General features: G+C 37.4%; 1 protein-coding gene across 7 annotated transcripts in view; it reads left to right on the forward strand.

The window, feature by feature from the left end:
* The window catches only part of PTPRC (protein tyrosine phosphatase receptor type C), a 59,181-nt gene that overhangs the window by 23,433 nt on the left and 12,032 nt on the right, over positions 1–23,716 (forward strand). The window contains exons 3-19 of one of the 7 annotated variants that reach the window (XM_042820194.1): positions 7,151–7,246; positions 7,605–7,625; positions 8,025–8,162; positions 8,951–9,037; positions 9,890–9,919; positions 10,700–10,915; positions 11,413–11,535; positions 12,872–13,024; positions 13,989–14,120; positions 14,852–15,004; positions 17,250–17,452; positions 18,325–18,385; positions 19,642–19,750; positions 20,962–20,993; positions 22,680–22,831; positions 23,370–23,460; positions 23,556–23,632. In XM_042820194.1, the coding sequence (XP_042676128.1) occupies positions 7,151–7,246; positions 7,605–7,625; positions 8,025–8,162; positions 8,951–9,037; positions 9,890–9,919; positions 10,700–10,915; positions 11,413–11,535; positions 12,872–13,024; positions 13,989–14,120; positions 14,852–15,004; positions 17,250–17,452; positions 18,325–18,385; positions 19,642–19,750; positions 20,962–20,993; positions 22,680–22,831; positions 23,370–23,460; positions 23,556–23,632 (1,874 nt within the window). The remainder of the gene's footprint in view (positions 1–7,150; positions 7,247–7,604; positions 7,626–8,024; positions 8,163–8,950; positions 9,038–9,889; positions 9,920–10,699; positions 10,916–11,412; positions 11,536–12,871; positions 13,025–13,988; positions 14,121–14,851; positions 15,005–17,249; positions 17,453–18,324; positions 18,386–19,641; positions 19,751–20,961; positions 20,994–22,679; positions 22,832–23,369; positions 23,461–23,555; positions 23,633–23,716) is intronic. The other 6 variants (XM_042820195.1, XM_042820198.1, XM_042820197.1 and 3 more) reach the window with 6 other exon arrangements.

Consider the following 23,716-nt stretch of genomic DNA (forward strand, 5'->3'; position numbering starts at 1 on the left):
GGTGGATGGAGAAGGTAGACATTTAGATAAGCCACGGTCCAATGAGATGGTCCAGGATGAAGAAGTTTGCCCTCACCTCACACTCTCACCAGTAGTGATTTCTCAGCTGCAGCCTCTGTCTCCACTCAAACCTCTTGGGAACTGATCTGCCTTTAACTGTGTTCAGTAGTTCCCCAGAACTAACAGACTAACAGAAGTGGCAACAGCAAAAAACAACAACAACAACACAGAAACAACAACATAGGAATTGAGGGTGCCACAGGTGCATATCCTTTCTTCTGTTTGCCGTAAGCAATGTGCACTCAGCACTTCCACAACTGGACTTTATCATTAAGCCACCAATTTGGACCAAGTGTTTTTTTCCTGCTCACAGTAAATTTGGAAAAAGAAGATCAAGGAAGGGACAGCAGACCTGGAAGAGTTGTAACTGAAGTTAGGTACCGATTCTTGACAGAGGATCTTGGCTCTGTACAAGTTCAAACACTGAAAATATACAAAAGGGAACACAAACAGCACATCTTTTCTTTTGGACGTATCACAAAATTGCCCAGCAAATTATCACAGCCAGTCTTACATCCCTCATGGATTGGTGTTTCGTAATGACTGTGGATGGTAGCCAGCGCTTCACAGCGAACTGTGACATCAGCAATTGATGTTTTTTCCTCCTGGAGGCAATTCACATAATCACAAATTCTCCATGCAAAGCATCCTCAGCAGTATCGTGTTAATGATACAATTAAATGTACGACTAAAAATAATTATAAAATGCAAATTTGGCAAAAAGGAGTTTAATAGGGAAATTTCATGACTGCACTAGAGAAGTTGTGGTTTAGCACTGAGATAGGTCTGATTGCTTGAGCATGTGGGTGCTATGGTAACACAGTTTCACCATTTGGAAGTGCTTAAGCTGAAAACCACAGTATGCTGCACCCTCTTCCTTTAGAGCAGAGTTCTGTAGAAGAAAAACAGAAGTAAACAGCATGAGAGAAACCACAGAGCAGCAAAGGCGTCGTTAGCTGCAGTCGAACAAGTGGGTTACTGTAGCTGAAGTATTCCTATGAAGACCAAGGAGGGCATTTGAAATGCAGTGTAATTGATAGAAATGCTTTTCTTCTGCCTGATAAATGCACTATCTTCCTAGATATTTATTAGTTTGTAAGAACTGTGCAGCTGGCAAAATGCATTTGAATTAGTGCCTTTGGGTTATCTTCTACTCCACATTTATGGTTTTGTCAGACTCCAGATATTGTTTGTAACAGATGTTTCCATAAAATCAATATTTCTAGAGGGAAATTTCTGTTTATCCCTGTATTTTTTTCCCCTAGGAAAAGTAAATTAGAATCAGAAATTTGTTTTTGATTAAAAAAAGATTTCAGATTAGCTAGATGAGCTGAGGAAAAAAATATTCCAGCTTTCTTCTTCCACTTTTCTTCTTATTCTTTCCTTAAGAGAAGCTCTGTATGATAGCAGAATTTATACTTGGTATTAATTTGGTGGATGCAGACAAACTCTGATGTTTGTAATTCCCCCTCTTTCCTGAGCCTACAACACTGTGTTTCCTGTTGTATCTGCCAGCTATAAATTCTTCTTAATTCCACCCCCTGCCCTTGTATTGATTTCTGGTCAATTTGAATTCATTGCCTTCTGCTTAGCGTATCTGGTTGGCTCTGGAACTGTGAAGGATAGAGGCAGCTCCCATCCTGGAAGGTGTAGAGCAAGAAGGTCATGGCAATGGTTGGCAAGCAAGAATAAGCATTAATTTTAAAGGTCAATTTTCATTAAAAATACAGTACTGCATCCTATCATATTTAGCTGGTGCGCAGACCTGTGCTTACTCCTGAGACACGGTTTGCTGAAGGACTGTGCCTTCTGCAGTGGAATTCAGGTCTGAGCAAAGGTTCCCCTGTCCCGGGAAGGACAAAACCTTTGGTTCCCCAGAGGTATATGTGTGGCAGGAAAGAGCTGTCAGAATCACACTCTTAAACTGTGATTGCAGTATTGTAAGGAACCACAGTGGGGACTATTAATGGATTTGTATAAAAGGAAGCAGTTTGAGAAACTCACACCAAAACTGTTTAGTTTAATTATCACTTTGGAGAGTCAGAATGAATGCGTACATCCTGATGCCAAAAGGATATGATTGGCAATGTATGATCAACACACTTAAGAATTTTTCTTAGTTTAAAATTTATAATTCCAAATTTGTATCCCAGAGTTCCAGATGAAAATAAACATCATATTCCCTGTGTGAATAGAAATTCTAATTCTTAATTACTTTTAATTTTCTTAAGTTTGTTGCATTGGTAGGACTGCTGAAGTTTTTTATCATTTAGGGTTATGGATTATTTTCAAGTGTTTTCGTGTCTCCATCCACAACAAACAAAAACCTTAGCATTTGTTTAGGACCATCTATCTGAATTGCCTCATTTTCCTGAGAAGTTTCTACATGTTAAATTTGAAGGATTAATTTTTATTTTCTTTATAACTGAAAGCATGCAAAATCTCATGTGTTTTTTTTTTGTGTGAACTGTACGTTTCTTTATTTTAGTTAATTTTCAAAAAGCAGCAAGTTGTCCAGAAAATAGAAACAGCTTTATTTTTCATCCTCAAGACACAATGGTAAAGATTGAAGAGCAGTTCTGCGCTCTGACTGTGAAGCACTTTGACACACATGATTCTACTTTTAGAATTTGGGGCATCCTCTGTGGTATAGAAATACTCAGACGTTTAAGTGTTTGCAAGCCTACTCATAGGTTTTCCCAGGTTTATTTATAAAGTAGCAATGGATCTCTTTATTTTGTGTTTGTGGCCAAAAGAAGCAGTAACATCTCTGGCCCTGATGCTCATTTACTTTAATGTTTCCTCAGCCGGCTCTGGCAGCAGAAGGCAGCCTTAAAGTAGGTGTGAATTACATCCTATCCCACTTGAAGTTTAAAAATAAATCAAAGAAGGGCGGCTGGCAGCATTTTGTAAGGCTCCTTGCCTTACTCACCCTTCACCTCCCACTAGGAACTGTTCTTTTTTTTTGCAATTTAGGATTGGCTTGCAGTGGAGCTGACTAATGTCTGCGCTCTTTGCTAGAGGACCCCCTCAGAGAGCTTTACTCCATCTGAACAAGACCACATCCTGTTACTTTCAGCGCAGGCGTGAAGAACCTGCCTCTGGTGAAACTGTAAAAAGGAGGAAGACCTATTCTGGTGCTACACTGGCTGCTTTGTCTGAAGCCCTACTAGGTGGGGGGTGTGGGGTCTGTCCAATATGCCAAAGGGTAGGGAGCACCTGGGAGAGGATGGCAGCTGTGCAAAGTTACTGAGCTCTTCTCCCAGCAGAGGAGCCCAGATGCGGACACGAGGCTGAGAGGATTACTTCCTCTGCCTCTCCCCAGCTCAAGCAGAGACGCAGAGTGCAGCTGGATGCAAAGAGCCAATAGGTGTGGCACCACCCTAGATAAAAAGCCAAATGCACTGTCAGCAGAAAGGGACCCTCCTTTCTTCCTTTCTCTGAGCTGTGTGCACCAAAGGACCTGTGTACAACCTGCCTGCAGGTGCAACCCTGCCCACAGCACCAGTGCCCTGGCCTTGGGCACCTCCAGGGAAAGGGCATCCACAGCTTTTCTGGGCAGCTTGTGCCAGGGCTTTGCCACCCTCTAAGTAAAGAATTTCTTTTTAACGTCTAACCCAAATTTTGCCTCTTTTAGTTTAAAGCCATTCCTCTCTGTCCTGTTGCTATTTCCCCTGTAAGAGATTGGTCCCCTTCCTGCTTCAAAGCTCCCTTCAAGTATTGGAAGGCTGCAGTGAGGTTTCCCTGAAGCCTTCCTCCAAGCTAAGTAAGCCTAGCTCCCTCAACCTTCCTTGATAGGAGATGTGCTTCAGTTAGAGTCTTTTTGTCCGTAAAAACATTAAGTTTTCAGGATTTTAACGCAGGTTCTTCTGTTTATGTAATAGGAGTTTTGTTTACTTACACACAAGCACATGAAGCATGTGCTGGGGAGTTCTGCTTAAAGAGATTGTGCCTTGACGCGCACTAACTTTTAACATATCCTAGACCTTAGCTGTCTGCTCTTGAATTGCTTGTTTCTTCCAAGTGAAGTGTTTTCACTTTGTTCTGCTTTTTCTTAGAGGACATCAACAAACATTAACTTTTTAGAAGAGTGCGACCATGGTTCACTGCAGGAGGTCCAAAGTCATAACTGCAGCAGTGACAAAGCTGCTCCTGGGCCTCCAAATTTGACCTTACACCTTGTTCTCCTTGGGGTTTAAGATGTTTGTGGTTGTCGGGTTTATTTTTTTGTAGCCTGGTTTCTTTCAAAGTTATTCTGTTTACTCTTGTTGAACACAAAATATAATAGTCCCATGTTTCAATCTTAGGGCCTGAATGCCTTCAGGCTTTCAGGAGAAAACATGATTAGCTCATCCAGTTTAGGAGTATTTCTTTGAGACGCTGTCATCTCAACTAAAACCTTTCTTTTAAGCAGCAGCTGTACTCTTGTCTGCCAACTGATAGTGAGACATAAAAGAGAACCAAATGAGTTAGCCAAGCTGCCCATCTGCTGGCAGGATGTGCTGGTGGGATCTTTTTGCAAGGTACCTGGCCAAGGCTAGAACTGCTCAAACACTATTGATAGATCATAAGCCTTTTGGGTAAGTCAGCAGGAACAAGACAGTGGCCAAATTAAGGGAAGGCAAAAGAAGTATTCATGTGCATTTTAGTACTTTTTATGTGCTTTAATTCTTCCACTTGGATTATCTGAGGCTATCCTCTATATATTATCTTAAAAAAGGCTTCTTAATGGATGCACTTTAAGATGAGAGAAAAGCATTTCCTGTTTAAACCCAGACCAACTTGCTCACTTTGGTGATCATCAGACTTTCATACTGCTTGGCATGGTTTTGGTGGGCTGAACATCCTTATTAATTTTAAAGATATTCTTAGATTTCAGCCTCCAAGTTTCCAGAGACATGTTTTAGAATCCAAGTGTGAGCAAACAGTTTGGACTTTGTTAACCAGAGATTGGCTCAGATGTATTTGAGAACTGTGGGACGTTTAGAGAAAAGTAAATTAATTTATCAACATGCCCACTCATACTGGAGTATGAGTTTGTTTGCTGAGTTCTCTTTTGTCCCTTCAGTTTGTCTAAGATCTCTCTGTAAGTTTATGCCTTGCTGTTTGGGAGGACTTCTTTAGTGTTTTGGTGCCACCTATTGAATTCTTATTAACTGCATCCTATTCCATTGCCATGATAAATAACAGCATTGAATCACAGAACAGGAGATTTATAAACCGCTTAGAATGACACAAAATTGCCACGCAGTTCTTTAAAATGCCAGTGCTTATTCCAAGGTAAAAAGGGTAATCTAGGACTGTTATTTTCCAGACTTCTTTAAGAAATGATCTTCTCTAGCTGACCCTGGTGTAGGTCAGATTGGACAAGACAATCTCCTCTGTCATCTCCCTCCAAACTTCGTCAGTTCTTTGTGTGTAATATGTAGCATCTGTCACCATGAGCAAGCAAGAAACTGTATTTACAGTAGTATCATCGTTCCTAACTTTACAAGGGAAAGAATGAAGAAAATGGCTTTCACAGGATCTGTAAGGAAATCAGTGAGACAGCCTGAATTACAACACTGTGACAACATTTTTGCTCATATTACTCAATTTTAATCAGAAGAGGGAATCTTTAATTATACATTTTTGCCTTCATCGCGTTTCCATTAAATACCTAGAAAATATTTTGAATTGTTTCATTAGCCACTTTGTGATACTTCAACTCCTTTTATTATTACTATTTTTTAAACTGAAAGTCAATCTGTACAGATGCTTACAGAAAGTAAATTTTAGGCATGAAGTATACTTAATGCACTGAAGCAAGGCAAGACTTGGGAAGAAGGGGGAATAATTGATTCTTCTGATGATAAGCTGATTGAAGAAAGCAAATCACACCATGACACTGAAAGTGACTAACTGCCAGCTTTCAAACACTGGATTTAAAAAATATGAAGTTACTTGGAGGCTGAATAGATTATGGCAAATATGATTATATGTTAGCATTACATGGTTCTTTGGCAACTTAACTATATTGCTAGATTATACAATTGCTGTTAACAAAGTTTCCAGTCCTTACCTGAGATTTCAGATGCTAAAGTTGTGTTGATGGTTCAAAAGATCATCTACATTTTTGTTTCTTAACTCTAACAGAAATATAACGGAGAACAACTAGTAGCAAAAGGGCAAGAAAAGAAAAAAAAAAAAAAACAAGTGACAGAAGAGAAGTGACAGTTTGTGGACAGTTACAGCAAGAAGCATGTGAACAAGTGGAAGCTTGCTAGATATTGGAAGCATGGCAATTGTGTTAGAGAGAGATTTCTTCAGGAATTGAGCAGGGCTTTTATGTTTCTTAATTCAAAGTGGAGCCTTCTAATCCTCAATGTGAGTAAAAGATACAGTGATGAGGACAAACTTTTGTTTTATGGTGGATGCTCCTGCAAGTTGTTGTTCTCACAGTCCCAGGCATTGTCATTTATTTTTGTCTTTGTCCTGATATTGCATTACACAAATCTAGAATGGTTTTGGTCAAAGTTTCAAAGCGAAGTGTTAAGCTGAGGTTTATTTTCATAGCTATGAAAAAGTCACAGCTTCCAGCTGAAATCAGGGAGTGGTTTATAAGAGGTTAACTTAGTGCTTTCAGGAGAGTTTCTTAAATATCAGCAGGGTGGTCCAGGAAAAGTGCTGGGATATAGGAATGAGTATTAGTAAAATTAAAGGGCTTTTAGTAATACTGAGTCAAGTATTTCTAGCTTTCATGTAGTTGGGGGTTATATACCAGTAAGGTTTTCCTTGAGAAAAGAAGTAAACTTGGTGTTTTTCTTGCTAATAAATTCATTCTTCTTTCACTCAAGTCTAGCTCCATTTGTTGGTATTACTCAGACACACTGCTTTGTGATGAACTGAAAGATTTTGAATGTTTTAGTTTTTGTTATTGCAAAATACACTGAAAACTATGATGATGCCATTTCAGTACTGTCCAGTATCTTCTGTCCTAAGAAACGTTACTTAGAGAAAGCCATACAAACTTCCAGTCTTTTTCTAATGTAGATGAGCTTCTCACCTTCATGCATTTCTCACTTGATGATATCTTTTTCTCACTGTGCAGAAGGAAATGATAATCTGACCTCTGCCAGCTCTCTCTCCTCTACGTTACCTACACCTACACGCTCCACATCATTCTCACCTCCAAGCACCGCTGCAGGTAACCGTGAAATTGGGACCGTGGCTCTGCTGCTCTTCTGTTTCAGCTGAGCTGGCATCCATCACAGCCTTCCTTGAAGCTATGACCATCCCTTAGGCTGCTTGGCACAGGCTCCCTCAAGACTCAGGAAAATGGAACTTTAATGTGAAAGTATCAGTTCATACACTATATGCTTGATGTTTTGGGATCCTTGTTGTTGCTACATGTCTTTAAATGTTACTTTAGAATAAATAATTCCCCAGGGAGAGCTCAGCTGATAGGAGAAATTATTCTTTTTTATTATTATTTTTGTTGTTGACTATGTATCATTTGTTGAAAGTGTGATTTACATTTTTTTTTCTCTCTTTCTCTTCTTAAGGAGTTCAGCCAGCAGCAACAGGTAAGAAATGTTTAATTTAAATTACGGAACATTGTTGACACTTTTTAGTTATGGTTTCTTCTTCCTTTTTCCTGCTCACTGTCATCTTGTGTAATGTCTTTTCATTCAGCCCGGTGAAATGAAATATGCTTTTTTAAGAGGGTAGAATATCAAACAAGATGTACTTGAGAATATTTAAACTCAGCATGTATTATGGAAGATGTGCAACCAGTGCCATAATGGATTACGTTTGCAGGATATTCTCTTGCCTCCTGTTCCCCCCAGCACCGTGAGCCTTGCACATACATGGTATCTTTGATTCCTACCAAGTTCACATTGCCTCAGCAGAGCTGTGTGAGCTTTGTGTCTCTCCTCGAGTTAATGTCTCCAAAGCAATTGACGCTGTGCCTCTCACCACAGGTGCCTCTCCCGCAGCCAGCACACACCTCTCCACGCACACAGGCTCCGGTCCGACCACGGGACTCAGCCACTCGCAGCATAGCAGCCCTGTTGCCCTCACCACACACACTCTCACTGCCTTTCATCAGCCTGCATCAGGTTTGCTTACTTCTTTCAGGTGCCATGCAATGCCCTCGCAGCTGTAGGGAAAAACAGAGTTATTTGACCTCAGGGTAACTTTTTCCACCTTGTGGTTTATCAGATAGAACAGGCACTTGCAATTCAGCATAGGGGCAAGAGCCCAATAGTATTTGGGATCTGGTATCTGATGGAAAAGTCTTGCAGTCATCTCAGTAGTATCGTAACTCTGGTGAATGAGGCTGCTGTCAAAGCAAGAACCACACAAATGGACCTATGAGAAAGGAAGAACTTGTCACTGGTTCGTAAGCAATGGGGTAAATGCTAACAGTAAGTAACATCATGAGCAATGTATCTTATCTGCCAGATAAACCCAACTGGATTATTGTTTCTGAAGGAGCATGAGCACTATTCATAGTTGTGTATTATTGTAAGTACACAGCGCTGTGCTTTAGTTCCTTGTTCACAAACATTAAAGCAGTTTTTATTGTACTGTATTCTATTGACTCTATCCTGGATTATGCACTTAAAAAAACAAAACAAAACAAAAAAAAAAAACAGAAAGAATGACCTCCTCCTGGGGCAAAATTCATTTTTAAATGATATATTCCTAAAAGTCTGCTTTCTTTTACTGGATAAATTAGCATGATCCTTCTTTCAGCACTTTTCTCTAACTTAGAAAAACCCTGGATTTACAAAAAATAAAGGGGGAGGAGGGAGTATAGTGTATGATATTTACTGGTGACATAGCCACATGCAATAGTCAATTTTACTTCTTAAATGCTGATGTGTTGTTTATTCCCTTACAGATTATTACAGTTCAGTATCCTTGCACAGCACCACATCACCAGTCACCACGCCAGCAAGCACTGAGACCATCCCCACTAGCACAATAGGTGACAAACTTGCACACAGCTGTCACAATTATGATACTGCAAGCACAGAAAATGTGTTAGAGAGAAATAATCCTGATTTATTTAAAATCAAACTTTAAAAATACAACTGCATTAAACTTCTCGGGTTTTTTTGTTTGTTTGTTTTTTAAGCAATATTATTAATAGCACAAGACATGAGATATACTATTTGCTGAGTGAATGAAGAATAGCAGGGGCACTGCTCAGCCGTGTGGCTCCAGTGCTGGAGGGACACAACCCCAGGGCCTTTCTTCAGATTTCAGTCTCTTTGGATAATACTTTTACCTTAGTGCATTTTAAATAATTGGTTGCAGGATGAAATTCTTTGTTTGAGCTTCTGTACAGATTTCATATACACTGGTTCTTAATTCCTTTTATGGATATTCCAGTATTAAAGTAATTGTAAATTAGTGTGTAATGTTGAATGAATCTGTTTTCAGAAAGAGTAGCTATGCATAAAGTAGGTAAATTGTCTTTCTTTAGTGATATTAGAAACTGTCAGTTGGGCATTACATAGCATATGTATTTTGGGACGCTGTTATAACTCATTATATCACAGAGAATGAGTGAATTTGGAATATTCTGGTATAACTTTGCATGGAGTAATGTTATGAAGAAGCAGTTTGACACCATTTGAAGATGGTGAAGCATGCATCTTTGAAAGAACTGGCTAAGAGAAGTGTGTAGGTAGTTGATATTTTCTTCCCTTTTTTAGATGTGAGTAGGCTTACAATATTTGTAATGTATTGAAGAGTTTTGAGCATTATCAGTTGCACTCCTCTAACGCTCTGTGAGAAGCATACCTTCATTTTTTTTTTTTCTCTTTTCTTACAGAAAGTACTACAACAGCAAAAGAATCTTGTGGTAAGAAAGAAGCCCCTTATTCATCTCAGCCCTACTGGTTGAGCAAATCGGTAAACTCACAGAAAGCTGATCACAAAAACAAATTAGTGACCATCTGAGCTGTCTCGTGTTTCTGGAAGATGGGCACTAAAGTTATTGACTCTTCTGGCCTTCTCATCTCCATTTGCAGAGCTGCTGAACTGCCCTTGTGCTGGGCTGTTCAGGGCTATGGAAGAACCTGCGTTCATCTCATGAGGCCCTCTCTAATTTTCCCCCATCACGCCGATAATCACATGCTGCAAAACACAATTTGTAGCCATAGTAAATCCAAAGCTTGGATGTTGATTTCTCTCTTTTTGAAATAACTCCACTCTCTGATTTTCAGGAATGGCTTTTGATATTTACTAGATAGCTACGAAATGTTTTGAACAAGAAGATTTTAAATTTATCTTCAAGCAATTGATTCAATGTGTCAAAATAAAATATTTATCTTTCAATTGGTGCTTTAAGTAATAAAAAAAAAAAGTTGTTCTGGAATGTTAATCTTTTAAATTCTTTAGGTTTCCTTACTAGAGAACAATTTAAAAGAGTATTTTCCTAAGTAAATTTTCTGTTTCAACTAAACTGTTTTTAAGGTAGAAGTTATATAAAAATAAAAATGAAGTATAAAAAAGCAACTAATTTTCCTATATTTTCTAGTTCTTAAAACAAGTATGATGCTGTGGAGAGCCAAAAAAGCATTTAATACTTCTTAAAAATTGTCATAAAATTATGGTTGACTATTTTTTCCTTCTCTTTTAGATAACGATATTGATGACGTGACTATAGTAGACAAGAATAACTTAGCTGAAGTTACGCTAAAGAATCTCAAAGGAAACAGAACCTATTATATTTTGGGGAAAGGTGGGGAGAGCTCACAAGTGAGTGCCAGCAACAACACAGCAGTGCTTAAGCGGTGCAAAAGATATACAGTTAGATCTGATAATTGCAACGACATGTATCTTACTATTCCACCTGGTAGGTATATATGGGTTTTAGTAGTTTCTTTTTATTTTTTTTTTGTTTATGTATTTATTTATTTTTGGCATATGGTAGTTCAGCTGTACTGGTCTTTCTTATCTATTGTTGCCTTTTCAGGGACTCTGACAGAGGTTTTCATGTAAAAAATGTACTTTTCTTATTGTAAATGTAAAAAATGAACTTCATCTGTGTTGGCCACATACAGCATGGCTAGCAGTAACAGGGCCACTGAGTATTTGAAAACTATTACTTATGCTTGAGGTTTTGTTCATTAATGATATTATTTTCGGTGGATTAAAAGTCATTTTTTATTTGAATGCCAACATTGTCTTTTATTTCATGAACACCTTTTAATTTTCAATTTCAGCTTCTAAATTCTTTGTATGTTATTCTGTGCTAATTGAATCTTCATGTTGCAAAACAAATAAATATAAAATAACAAATCAATATATGTAACTATTATGACAGTGATATTTAATTTTAATCTTTTCTAGATGAAAAAAGGTACACTTTTAATAACTCATGCATTGGAAACAACTCTGCAACACTGCCTTTACATTCTTTATGTAGAGATTGTGAAGATGGCTGTCCCAATGTGACTGCTAGCTGCAAAACAAGTAAGATACATCTAACATATTTTAAATGCTGATCGTTTTTTATTATTTCTTAAGCAATGTAGATGTTTTGGGATGAGTCTGGCAGATTTAAATTATTTGTATTAGTGTGAGGGAAGAGTTGTTCAGAATTTCTGAGGTCAGAGGGCCAGAGACTGCCCTCTGGGGTTTGCGTGCCCTGCAGGACATGTGGGGAGAGTTCAAGCCCAGAAAGCTCACTTGCTGAGATTCCCAGCTTCACACATTGCAGACATAAGGAGCTTTTGAGCTCCTGCTTGATTGCCTGAAGGAAAAGTGAGAGCTTAGAGACTTGAGTGTCTGCTGTGAGCTGCTTCCTTGCAAATTGCCTAGGCAGTTGGCTCTGCAGGCTCCTGTATAGTGAGAGTTGAGGCACTCTGGTCTTGGAGTTTGCCAGCTTTGGAGTCTGAGGAAACATTGGTTCAATGGCAACTGATGTTATGCAGAAGATATGCTGGATATATCCTCACGTTCCAGAAAAATGTATGATGAATGTTCTCTTCAGTGTTTTTATCAGTGATCTGGACACAAGCATTGAGTGCAGGCTGAGTTTGCAGATGGTACTAAATAGGGAAGAGCTGTTGCTTCTCATAATGGTAGAGCTGCCTTGCACAGAGATCTTGATAGAATAGAGTGCTGGGCAGTCACTAACTGTGAAATTTAACAAGAGCAAATGCTGGATTCTGCACTGTGTAATCTTGCAAGCTCATACAGTCTGGGGAACAAATTGCTGCAGCACAGCCCTGCACACAGAGATCTGGGGGTTTTAGTTGATGGTAAAAGTTCTCCTCAGATAAGATAGCCAAGCACTGCAACAGTTCCCCAGGGAAATGGTCGTGTTCCCAAGTCTGCTGGTGTTCAAGAAGTGTTTCAGCAGTGCTCTGATATATATGGTTTTTTATTTTGCACTGGAATTGAACTCCATGATCCTCTCAGTCCCTTCCAATTCAGAATAAGGTCTATGATTTCAGTGTCCTGGGATTGAGGTTTTCCACTTGAGGGAGCTGAAGATGGTGATGGGTGAGCTTCTAAGAAGCTGCGACTCTTCAGGTTTCTGCCATGAATTGCTTTATTTCTATAAACTGTTGGAAAGTCAAAGCAAGGGAGTGTTAGTGATGAAAAGTAAAGATCTATGGAAACTGAATTGATATAAAAGCACACAGAACTCAGTCTATGTGTGAGCTTGTATACTTTTCTGTTTGAGGTACTTCTGTAGTTTTCTAGATATTGATTAAACGCAGAAGAGCAAATCTCATTTGAAATGATACTATGTACTTTTAGAGTTGTGAAAAGTATTCATAAGACATTTTTGTGTCCACAGATAATCCAAATTCAAAATACACTTGGAGATTAATTGATGACTCCATATTTCTAAAGTCTTTATCATCAGACAGTGAGTACAACTGCAGTGTTACAGTACATTTTTTTGAAAAGAACTTCACCAAAGAAATCAAAATAACCACAGATTATGATGGTAAGTATAATGCTTATTTTTGCTTTACATTCCATATATTTCTAGAAAAACCCATAAGGAATTCCACTCTTTTCCTGAAGATGAAGATATTTGTGCGACATTATGCTCAGCCAGTCTCAGTTTCTCTGCCAGCTCCTGCCACCCCCATCTCATGTCCTTTGTATTTTTTGACCATAGTCACAATTGTCTTTTCCTTTTCTAGCCCCTGGCTCAGACCTGCAGTCTGAAGCCATTCTCTCCTTCACTCAGAGATCAACTTTTTTTTTTTTAAGGGAGAGAACTTGGCTTAATGTAAGCAGGTTTCAGTGAATCATATCATAGAATTGCCTGGGACCTTAAAGGGACCTTAAAGATCATCTAGTTTCAACTCCCCTGCCATGGGCAGGATTGCCAACAAGTAGACCAGGCTGCCCAGCACTTGAAGGTGCAGGCCTAGCCTGAAACGAGAGTTGAATTCTGGGTTTTGAGGAAAGATATGATAGAATGATTGCAAAAAATGTCTCCGTAGAAAGTGACACGTTTTTCTACAGCATTGCCCTTGGAGATGGCTAAATGGTTTAGCTTTGTTTTCTGAATTAACAGAAAATCACCCTAAAACATGTAACCTATTAATAAAATTTCAGGATAAAAAAAATATACATATGGTTAAAACTCTCAGGAATTTAAAATATTTCATTTTAACTGGAAGTGTTGGAAAATTTTAGTAATATATGGTATTGCTGTATTCATCTGTGTCTCAAATTTAATAAATTTATGAAATTTCTCTGATTTTTATGATTTTGTATGTACTCTCTTTATAATTATGTATAATTTCTCTGAAGGAAATGTGCTATGCAAAATGTTAAATAATATTGGTATGTTGTGTACTGTTTAACGAAATTTAATTTGATCAAAGTAGATATAAAAAGGAGTATTTTGCACTTTCATTCAAACTTTTTCTTCCTGTCACATTTTTTCCAAACAGCTCCAAAAGCACCAGAAAATCTTACGGTACATCCTACTGCCACAAAAGTAACTCTTACGTGGATGAAACCTGCCAACACATCAGAAAACTATGTAGATGGCTACATTGTGATGTGCAATGACACTGTTAAATGTAAGTATTGCCACTTTGTCATAGAATAATTGCATGCATATTTTAATATTTACAAAGCACTGAGCATGATGCATTTTCCAAATGTATTTCTTAAACCTGTCCAGTAGAAACAATTAAACATATTGTTTGTACAAACATATTTATACATTTCTTTGAGTTGAGCTGCTCCACTTCAACAATGTGGTGTATTTTATCATTTTATCATTTCAGGACATCGTCTGTCACACTTCAGTTCTCTGTGTCTTGCAATATAAATGTCCCGATGGGATCAGTTACCTGATAGGTTTTTAGCACAGTACTCTCTGCCTCAGAAAATGCACCTACAGCTTGTTAATATATTTACTGAGAAGATACATTCCTATTTAGAATTCTAATTTTTAACACATCAGAAATTTGTGAGAAAGTGGAATCATTTTTATTTTTATTTTTCCCTAGGGAAAAATCTACTTTTTAGGGAAAGGCTAAGAACCTTTGTGGGTAGGTTGTCCTAAAGCAGCACTAAACCTGTTTATTCCTTCAAGGATGATAAACAGAATTGAACTTTTAAGAAGGACTACAGATTTGTGACTGCTTACTGAAATGGTAGAAAGAGCCTGATATGTTATTTCAGAAAATAAATGTCAAATTTAGATAGTAATTAAAGTGGAAGTGCATAACAGTGGATTTGCATAACTCTGATGAAGTGCAAGAGATTACATGCATAAATCTTAATTTCATTTTTCTTTTTTAAGACGTTACCATGAATCAGACCAACTTTACTTGTATTGATTTAGAACCTTATACTGATGTCTCTGTGTCTGTAAAAGCATTTAAAAACAGCAAGTGTGGGAATGAAATCTTTTTGGGACATCCAGTGAAAGTCTGCTTGAAAACACAACCAGCAAGTAAGTCTCATTTGCCAATTGTTGCAAACAAGGCTGACACTAACACAGGAAGTACGTAATTTCTTATTGTACTTAATTGCAATTTTATGTATATTACTACTATTCAGCCATAAAATTATTAACATTACTATTTTAACTAACATTTATATCAGTAGTGTTTCATTTTTGATTATTTAATATGATTTTAATTAAACACGGTATATTTTTATCCATACTAGACTTTTTTTTTTTTTTTTAATTGCATTCATTTGAAATTTGTGACAAGAGCAGAAGAACCTTCCCACCAGATTTCGAATATATTTCCTGATGGAGACAAGGGTTAATACAGACATCACTGCTTCCTATTTTGGTGGTGGTAGTGATGGGTTGATTGATTTTTTCCCCCAGGGCTCAAAACTGAGCACAGAAGTCAAGGTGTGGCATCACCACTGCTACATAACCTGATGGAATACAAAATTAATATTTCCTCTGGCTGCACAGAATCAGAAAAAATACTTAATAGTGAAAAATATTATTTTTGTGCTAGTGTTGTTACAATAGCTTAACTTGGTGTGCTTTTTTGTGTATGCGTGTTTGATTCTGTTTGTTTTTTTTACTGTTATTGTTGCTTTGTGAATATCACCAAATCTGGCTGCTGTTTTTATTAATGTGTTTCTGTAGGCTTTTGGGAAGTATTTCAGGCAGGCTGTTCTTTTGAATTTAAATTCCATCTCTCTCTTTGGGATGTTGGGAGTTTTGCATCTAGTTTTGCATATTATTCGTGAAAGCACTGGAATCTCTCTATTACTCTGGGTCATTTTCATAACACATTGGAGCTTATACGCACAAGAATATAAAGATGAAAATTATCACTTGAAGCCCCATAGGGCTAAAACAACATCAACAAATACTGATGAATGAATTGAGTGATAATGTAATGTGTTTGATGTGAGACTTAAGAAAAACTGAAAAATGACTGTTTTTTTGAACAGTCCTAATTATAGAATGATCATAAATTGTTCAGTCATTTGTTTGTTTAAATTAAGACTATAGTTTGAAAACTTCTGAATTTTGGAGCTCCTACTCTCTTGGGCTCCAGTCATGTTTTAATATATCAGGTAGGGATTGTGGTCCACCATATATTTAAAGGTCCAGGAAAAAAAAATCCTGTATTATTCATGAAAACTAGAATTTGATTGTTTTCACAAATTTGTGACACTAAACCTTCTCCAGCTGCTACAACAGATGATAACAAGATGATCAAGCAGATACTGTGAGAGGTTTTTTTTGATTTCTTGAACAGGAGAACATGTCATTAGAGCACAGCTCCTAGGGAATAGGAAAAGCTACAATTTGGAAAACAGTTTTCCATCTTCAACATGCACATTCGCACAAGAAATGCTTGCTTTCTTCTTGTCCTAGTTCTTTTAGCAGCATTCTGAAAGTCACAAATGTGCCCTGTGGATAAAAGTGAATCAGGAACCACAGCCCATCCAGTGAAGCAGTGTGTCCTGCTGCCCCCCAGATGAAATTCAGTCTGCTCATAAAGCTTCACACACCTTAACTCTCCATACAAAGAAAAAACAGCTGCATATTTATACTTCTTAGTGTACTGGCTTGCAACTTGGAGTGATTTTTGGAGAAAAATTCCATGGCAGTGTGGCTAATAAAGCTGCCTTATGTGGATGGTTATTTACTGCACTTTGAGGCTTTAACAGCCAGTGAAAGGTCCCTTAGGCTGTGTCCCATTCTTAAATCTTTTGCAGCACAATGCAAAATTAAAGGTAGAAAACATAGATTAGACTTAATAGATTTACTAGCATTAAAAAGTAAAAAGTTTTAGGAGTTTTAGAACAATTTGATACTTGAATCCAACTATACTTTTTCACATCAGTTTTGAAACCTATGTGCTCAGGCTGAAAACTTCGTTTGTTCCCATGTTTTGTCCGTTGTCCTCAAATGGGTGACGTCAGAAGCAAAAGATAGTTGCCATATTATTATCTTTGCAGCCCGACTTCAACTGGAGTTCTGTTCCTCCTGGCTGTCTCAGTTCCCTTTGATAGCTTTTTCAGTTCAGATAAGTCCAAATTGATTTCCCAAATTGTTTTTTTTTTTTCATCTTGTCAAATTGGGACAGTGGTTTTTAAGGAAGAAATTGCATAACATTGTTTAGAGAGGTTATAACAAGTAGACGTGAACACATACTGTTAAAATGTTTGGTTTGAAATGATGAGAATGGATCCAGTAACACTTCTTTTACAAACAGAACCAGAGAAAGTGGCTGGCTTCAAACTAAAGTTGGTGGCTGATAATACTGTCAAAGTTGAATGCAGAAGTCAAAAAGTGTATGGAAGTGAAACAAAATTTGAATTGGCTTGGAATTCCAGCAGTGGGAGTGAGAAAAAGAGTAAGAATGAATGCGATTTTACAATAAAAGATCTCTCTTACTTGACAAAATATACCTTTAAGGTAAGTGAGCTTATTTAGCTAAATATAAAGCAAAACTCCTATATTTACATTGTTTAAGTGCATTATTCTTGATTTTAGAGAAAAAGGCAAATCTGGCGGTGGAGATCATCTATGGATCTGCAGGCAGGAGATGTAAACAAGTAGCTGTTACTTATGAAATAACATGTCTCTGCATATGTTTCTAGTTGTATCAATCAAGCCCTTACCTGCTACTCCATATAGGTTCAGACAGCATGCAACCTACAAGCTGAATAGCTTGGGACAGAGAGAAAAAGATATTTTCTGTAAAGAAAATGAAAAAGGAGGGATAAATGTACAATAGTATCAAAGACATGAACATATCTAAACAAAGCTGGTATTTTATTTAACAGTTAAAGTAATCAAAAGTTAATATTTCTAGAAAGCAAGTTTTTAACAGTTGTCTTCGGCTTTTGTAATTTAACCTTTTATGAATAAATTCCAGCACAGTAACTGGCTTAGAAATATCCATATCAGTTTACTATTTATGTATTTGGTATTGAAGCAAATAAAATAATGATGCTTCATTGCACATCGTTTGGTTTCTCTTTCAGATTTGAGAGATTTGATTAGAGAAAGAATATATTTGTAGATGCATCTGTCTTTGACTTTGTAAAATGTCTTCTATTTCATTAACATTGCCATTCAGTTAAACAGTTATTTCTGGGTCAAGATCTTGCTGTAACTTAACTGGAAACATGAGATGCACTGTAACAGGCTGTCAATGAGATTGATATTCATTGGAAATAGATATATTTGAAAGACCTACAAATTTTTTCTTTTTAAAGAATTGATGCAAGCATTTTTACTTGGCGTATCTGAACATTTTTATTATTCTCACCCACTGTATGCAGATCTCCGTGAATAATGGATTTTATACAGGAGACTCAGTATGTGAAGAAATACATACCAGATGTAAGTAAAAACATGCAGCATCTTTACTTCTTGACTTAAGTGTAGTATGGAGTAATGGTATAAATTCTGAATTTTGTTACAATCTGCCTATTTGTATAGGTAATAATTAACTGCATTTAAAAAAAAATCCTTCTTCAACATTAATGTAAAAGACCATGTTGACAAGTCATCAAACACAACTCAGAATACCTACACAGCCGTGGCTTCCTCATGCGTGCATTTAGAAATTCATTTGTCTGACTTAAATCGATCACTTCAGAATTATTTTCCTGTATTCAGATGTCGTGTTCCAAGAGCTGTGTTTTGTGAGGGAATCCCCACTCCCATGGAGTGTGTGTGTACAACTCCAAATATTTTAAGAAACTTAAAGTATCGTAGGCATGAAAAGTATAGTAGACGAGATATAAATAAAGAAGAACTTTATATATTATTGAACTAAAGTAACTTATTTACATGGAAGACTTTTCCCACTGCATCTTTCTGGGAGGTGTCCCTCCGTGTCTGTCAGAGAAGTCTTATCAACTGTCAGAGGCACAGGGAACACGTCAGTGATCTCCCATGTAAGATATCCTGTTTTGAGTTCAATTCAAACTGATGGTTGGATTAAAGGAATTGGATAAATGGGATAAATGACTTTCTCATTTGAAGAATATCTGTTACTAAAGTTTCTTGGTAGAGCTCGCAAGAGCTGTCATTAATTAAAAAAAAAAAAAAAAAAAAAAAAAAAAGGATAAAAAGAGGTGAATCAAGAGATCAGTTGAGGAACAGAAGTTTTTCTGACCAACTACCCAAGACTTCACATGTTTATTTGTGTAGTGAGCAGATGATGACAGGATGGGCCATCGTGCACAGGGAGGCTGCACTTGGAGCAGCTGCGGCCCTGGGGTTGAGGTCCCCCGTTCCCACCACTCACACGCTCAGTGAGCGCAGCATGCAGACCAGGGCTGTGCCAGGCTGGTGAGCTTTGGCATTTTGACAGGTGGACATGGAGGACATCAGTGAAAGTTTTCATAATGAGGAAGAAGTTGTTCCCTCCTTTTCTGTGAGCTTAACATTTTTTGACCTTGGAATAACAAACCTAAACTTAATATTTAAAAGTAAGTACTTAGTTGTTTACACACGCACACACACAAAAAACTTGCCCTGGTTTGTATATATACTTTTTAAAATTAAAAAAAAAAAGAAAAAATAGGAAACTTATATACTGTTAATTATTTATCTGAGGAATAATGTATTTATTCTTTGCCTGTCTCTAGATAACTCGAGGGCCCTGATTATATTCTTGGTGTTCTTGATTGTTGTGACATCAATTGCTTTACTACTGGTTCTGTATAAAATCTATGACCTTCACCAAAAAAAGCTTAGGTAAGCTTCGTGTTTCTCTCCCTTTCTTAACAAATATTTTGCTTTTCTTTTCTGTTTCTCAACAATATTTCACAAGCAGTAGTTCGGAAGTGTTAAGGTCTCTAATTTCACTAATCCTTGGCACAGTCATCCATTCATCTTCACATCCTTTCAAAAGAAACTCAGAAACCCTCTTGTCTTGTCTGGCAATGCAAATACAGTGAGAGAGAATTAAAATCTCCCTGGTGTGCCTTTTTATCTGAAACATGGAGGGTTTAATCTGCTAGAAGAAAATGCCTCTCACTATGTGAAAAATATTCGCAAGTTATCTGGAATACCTCTCCTAAATGATTTCAATTATAAGTATTGGAAATGATACACAGTTTCTTGGGACTGTTTTGAAATTGGATTCACCCATCTCAGAGAAATTGTTTATTACAGCCATCTCTGGGTTGACTTTACAGGTCTGTAGGATGGTGTATTGGGACAGGACAGCTATTGCCTTCCCTTAGTACTGTGCTAGAACACCAGGCTGACTGCTGCTTCTGCTGGGAGGGGTGCTGTGCAACATGTGAGAGGACATTTACTGCTGGCACGGAAGGAGGACTTAGAACAGTTTCTTCAGAAATCTCTTAGCCTTCAAGCCACAGTAAAACCAGGGAATTCATCTCTGCTAGATCCTCTCATGTTTTCTTTTTCCAGTAGGAGGACAGGGAGCTGCTCTTCCCCAGACTCAAACTTTTCTAATACAAGAATCAAAATCAATTTTCGCTATATGACTTCAGAGGAGGTTGAGTTGTTCTGTGTTATTTTAGTACTTAAACTTAATTTTCTTATTATTAAATTTTACATTTTGCGTATGTGTAAGTTTTCTGACACATGTTTAACAAGAGGAACAAAGGTGGTGTGAGAAGTCACTCCAGTCAATAAATTAAAGATGTTACCTACTGGTGATAAAGACAGAATTGTGCAAGCAGTAACACTTTGTGATGCAGCTCCCTTGTTTCTCCCCCTTCTAAGTGCTTAATGCAGGACAACAGAGATCCTGACCACATCTGCCCAGGGGCTGTCAGACTCAGCTGTAGCATTCTTGTTTTAAAGTGAGCTTGTAATGCTGTCTGTTGGTTACTGAAAAGCCTTGGTGTTCTTGTGCGAAACTGCATTTATTTAACCTGTTATCAGATATGTGTCATACCAGTCAAAGCTTTTACAGATTCTTTTGCCTCTTACAGCAATTCTTCTGAAGTCATCAGCCTTGTAGGTGGTGAGTATCTTTATATAACAGATGGAAATAAAATAAGTCAGATCTCTTACTGCCAGTTTTGAAATGTTTGCATTCTGGGTTATAAATGTAGTTTGCAAATATTAGCATGATATAATGTAATTCATGGGAATTTAGGAAAAAAAAAAAACTTGAGTGTTTTTGGTACATTGAAATACTGAATTTCAAATATGTTTCAGAAGTATTTATACTTAAATGAACTAAAAGTTTATTGGTTTGAAACACTCTCATTTATTATTTCATTGAAAAAACAATTGTCTCTGACAACGGTCATCACCTTTGTAACCCTGAAAGCAACTTCAGAGTCAAATATTGCTTCATCTAGAGTTTTCCTTCCCAATTTACCTTCTTCAAAGCAAGGATTTTAACATGAAGCAGTACTTTATCACTGTAAATTTTTTAAGGCTTTCAAATTCCGGAGACTGAAACTAGACAGTGTGTGCAACCTTTTGTACCGGATTTCAAAGCTTATGAGGAAGATGAAATCAGTGACTACTAGAGAGCTTCAAGAAAAAATCATTTATTGCATTTAAGCACAGAAAAATTGATTATTATAGGCCACTCCTAAAGTAATGTTTCCTATATGTTTTCATGGAAACAACAGATATAAGGAGTACAATAACACTGTTTGAGAGAGCAAATTCTCAGCTACAAAGTACTGTTTTTCAACACTGTCACTACAACTGGATGTGTGTTTTCAAGAGCCTGCATTCTGCACCAGTGGAGGTGACACACTATTGCTCTTACCACTGCTGAAATGCTCCACCTGCTGCCTTTCTGTGCTCGCATCCACTGTTCAATCTCCAGAAATGTTCAGCATGTGTCAGTGAATGTCATTGGGTGCCATTGTTCCCCTATGGCGGAATTCAGTGACACATCTTTGCTTCAAACACGTTTCCATGTCAGATGCCATTTTGTCAGATTGCCCCTCTGCTGCCATTTGTCACACAGCAACAGCATGTTGCTGGAATATTGGTAGGAAGGTCCAACCTCTACTGCCATACCGCCATCATCCACCTCTGACATCGTGGGCCAACATTGTGAAATGAGAGGCATTACTTTCGGAGCAGCCCTTGTATTAAATGGGACATTGTACAATATTGATATTCAAATCCATTTGTTCCAACTCATTGCTTAAAGAAATCTCTGAAGCAGAAGTGAAAAAATATAGTTAGAGATGTTAAGCCTTGTCATTCATTGTCATTAAACATAATATTACAGATTATTACAACGGAATCTGATGGAGGATATGTCAGAGAAAATTGGGAAAAATAGGCAACATGTCTTGTTATATTTCAAGAGAAATGTTAACAGGCTGTGTATACAGTAATTCAATTTACCATTGCCAATAAAGAATTAGAACACCCACGTAACTACGGTGGGTGTTTGGGCAGTCTGTTGCGCTGACCCAGGTGTTACAACCGCCACTTTGTAGAGGAGCGCTGCTCAGGCAGGAGCCCCGCACACGCCCTGCTGGTGCATTCTCAACTCTACAGCAGAGCTAGGCAAGTTCTGTTATTCCTGGGACCTGTTTCCTTGTAGATCGCCTGAGGGACACCAGTTCGTGAAAAATTAACGTGCTCAGTTAAAATAAATGGGTTTGTCCTTTTGTTAATACAGCTGACAGTTTGAGAATCACATTTGCTGAAATGTAATTTGTGTTTTAAGAGCCAGTAAAGATAAATGTTCGACATATTTACACAGTTAAAGATGATGAAAGGCAGCTTTTGAACATAGATCCAATACCTTCAGAGAAATTGTTGGAGACATACAAGAGGAAGATTGCTGACGAAGGAAGACTTTTCTTGGATGAATTTCAGGTTTGTGACTGGCTTGAAATATACCACAGATTTGTGGCCAGGTGGTGGGAAGAATTCTTTTCAAGAGCATTTCTGAAGTATATGCACTGCTTACAAATAAAACCCAAAGAACAGACACCTCAGTGAATTCTCATCAAAGGTCAAATAAGGCTCCAGCTAATTTTTCTACTTACTTCTCCTCATTGCTAGATCATATTACAATTTTTCCTTTTCTTTCTGGAGGTGTTTTTCAGCAAAAGTATAAAATGCATAGTTTAAAAATTATCTAATTCAAAAGTGCTTATCGAGGTAGATTTTCTCTAGTCTCTCTTACTGTGTAGGCTTGGGGATATAAATAATATTGTGGAGATATATAACGAAAGAAAATAAATGTCATGACTGTTATAAATGACAGAAATATATGAAATAGAATTGTATGAAACAGAATGCTGTCTTCCAGATTCTTAGCAGTACCAAATGTCTTCTGTATGTATTTGGTGGTAAACAGAAGCTATTTGAAGTATGTGATTACCAGTTAAATAAACATTGTGATTTACAGAGCATACCAAGAATTTTCACTAAATTTCCAATGAAGGAGGCCAAGAGGAGCCATAATCAGAACAAAAACCGTTACATCGATATTCTTCCATGTGAGTATTTTTACAGTTTTTACGTGGTGTATTAGTGCCTCTTTTCTCAGTTCCTTGTGAGAGTATAATTATTTTGTTTCAAATAATTTAAACAGATGATCATAACCGTGTTGAGCTCTCTGAGATTCCAGGAGACCCGGGATCAGACTATATCAACGCGAGTTATATTGATGTGAGTGAGTTTTACATGTACAAAATTATAGGCCTTCCTGAAGAAATTTTGAGCCTATGCATTTCATGTGTTTGAAGAACACAG

Source organism: Centrocercus urophasianus, unplaced genomic scaffold (assembly GCF_019232065.1).
Source record: "Centrocercus urophasianus isolate 14NV4802_14NV808 unplaced genomic scaffold, USGS_Curo_1.0 seq_18, whole genome shotgun sequence".
Lineage (NCBI taxonomy): Eukaryota > Metazoa > Chordata > Aves > Galliformes > Phasianidae > Centrocercus > Centrocercus urophasianus.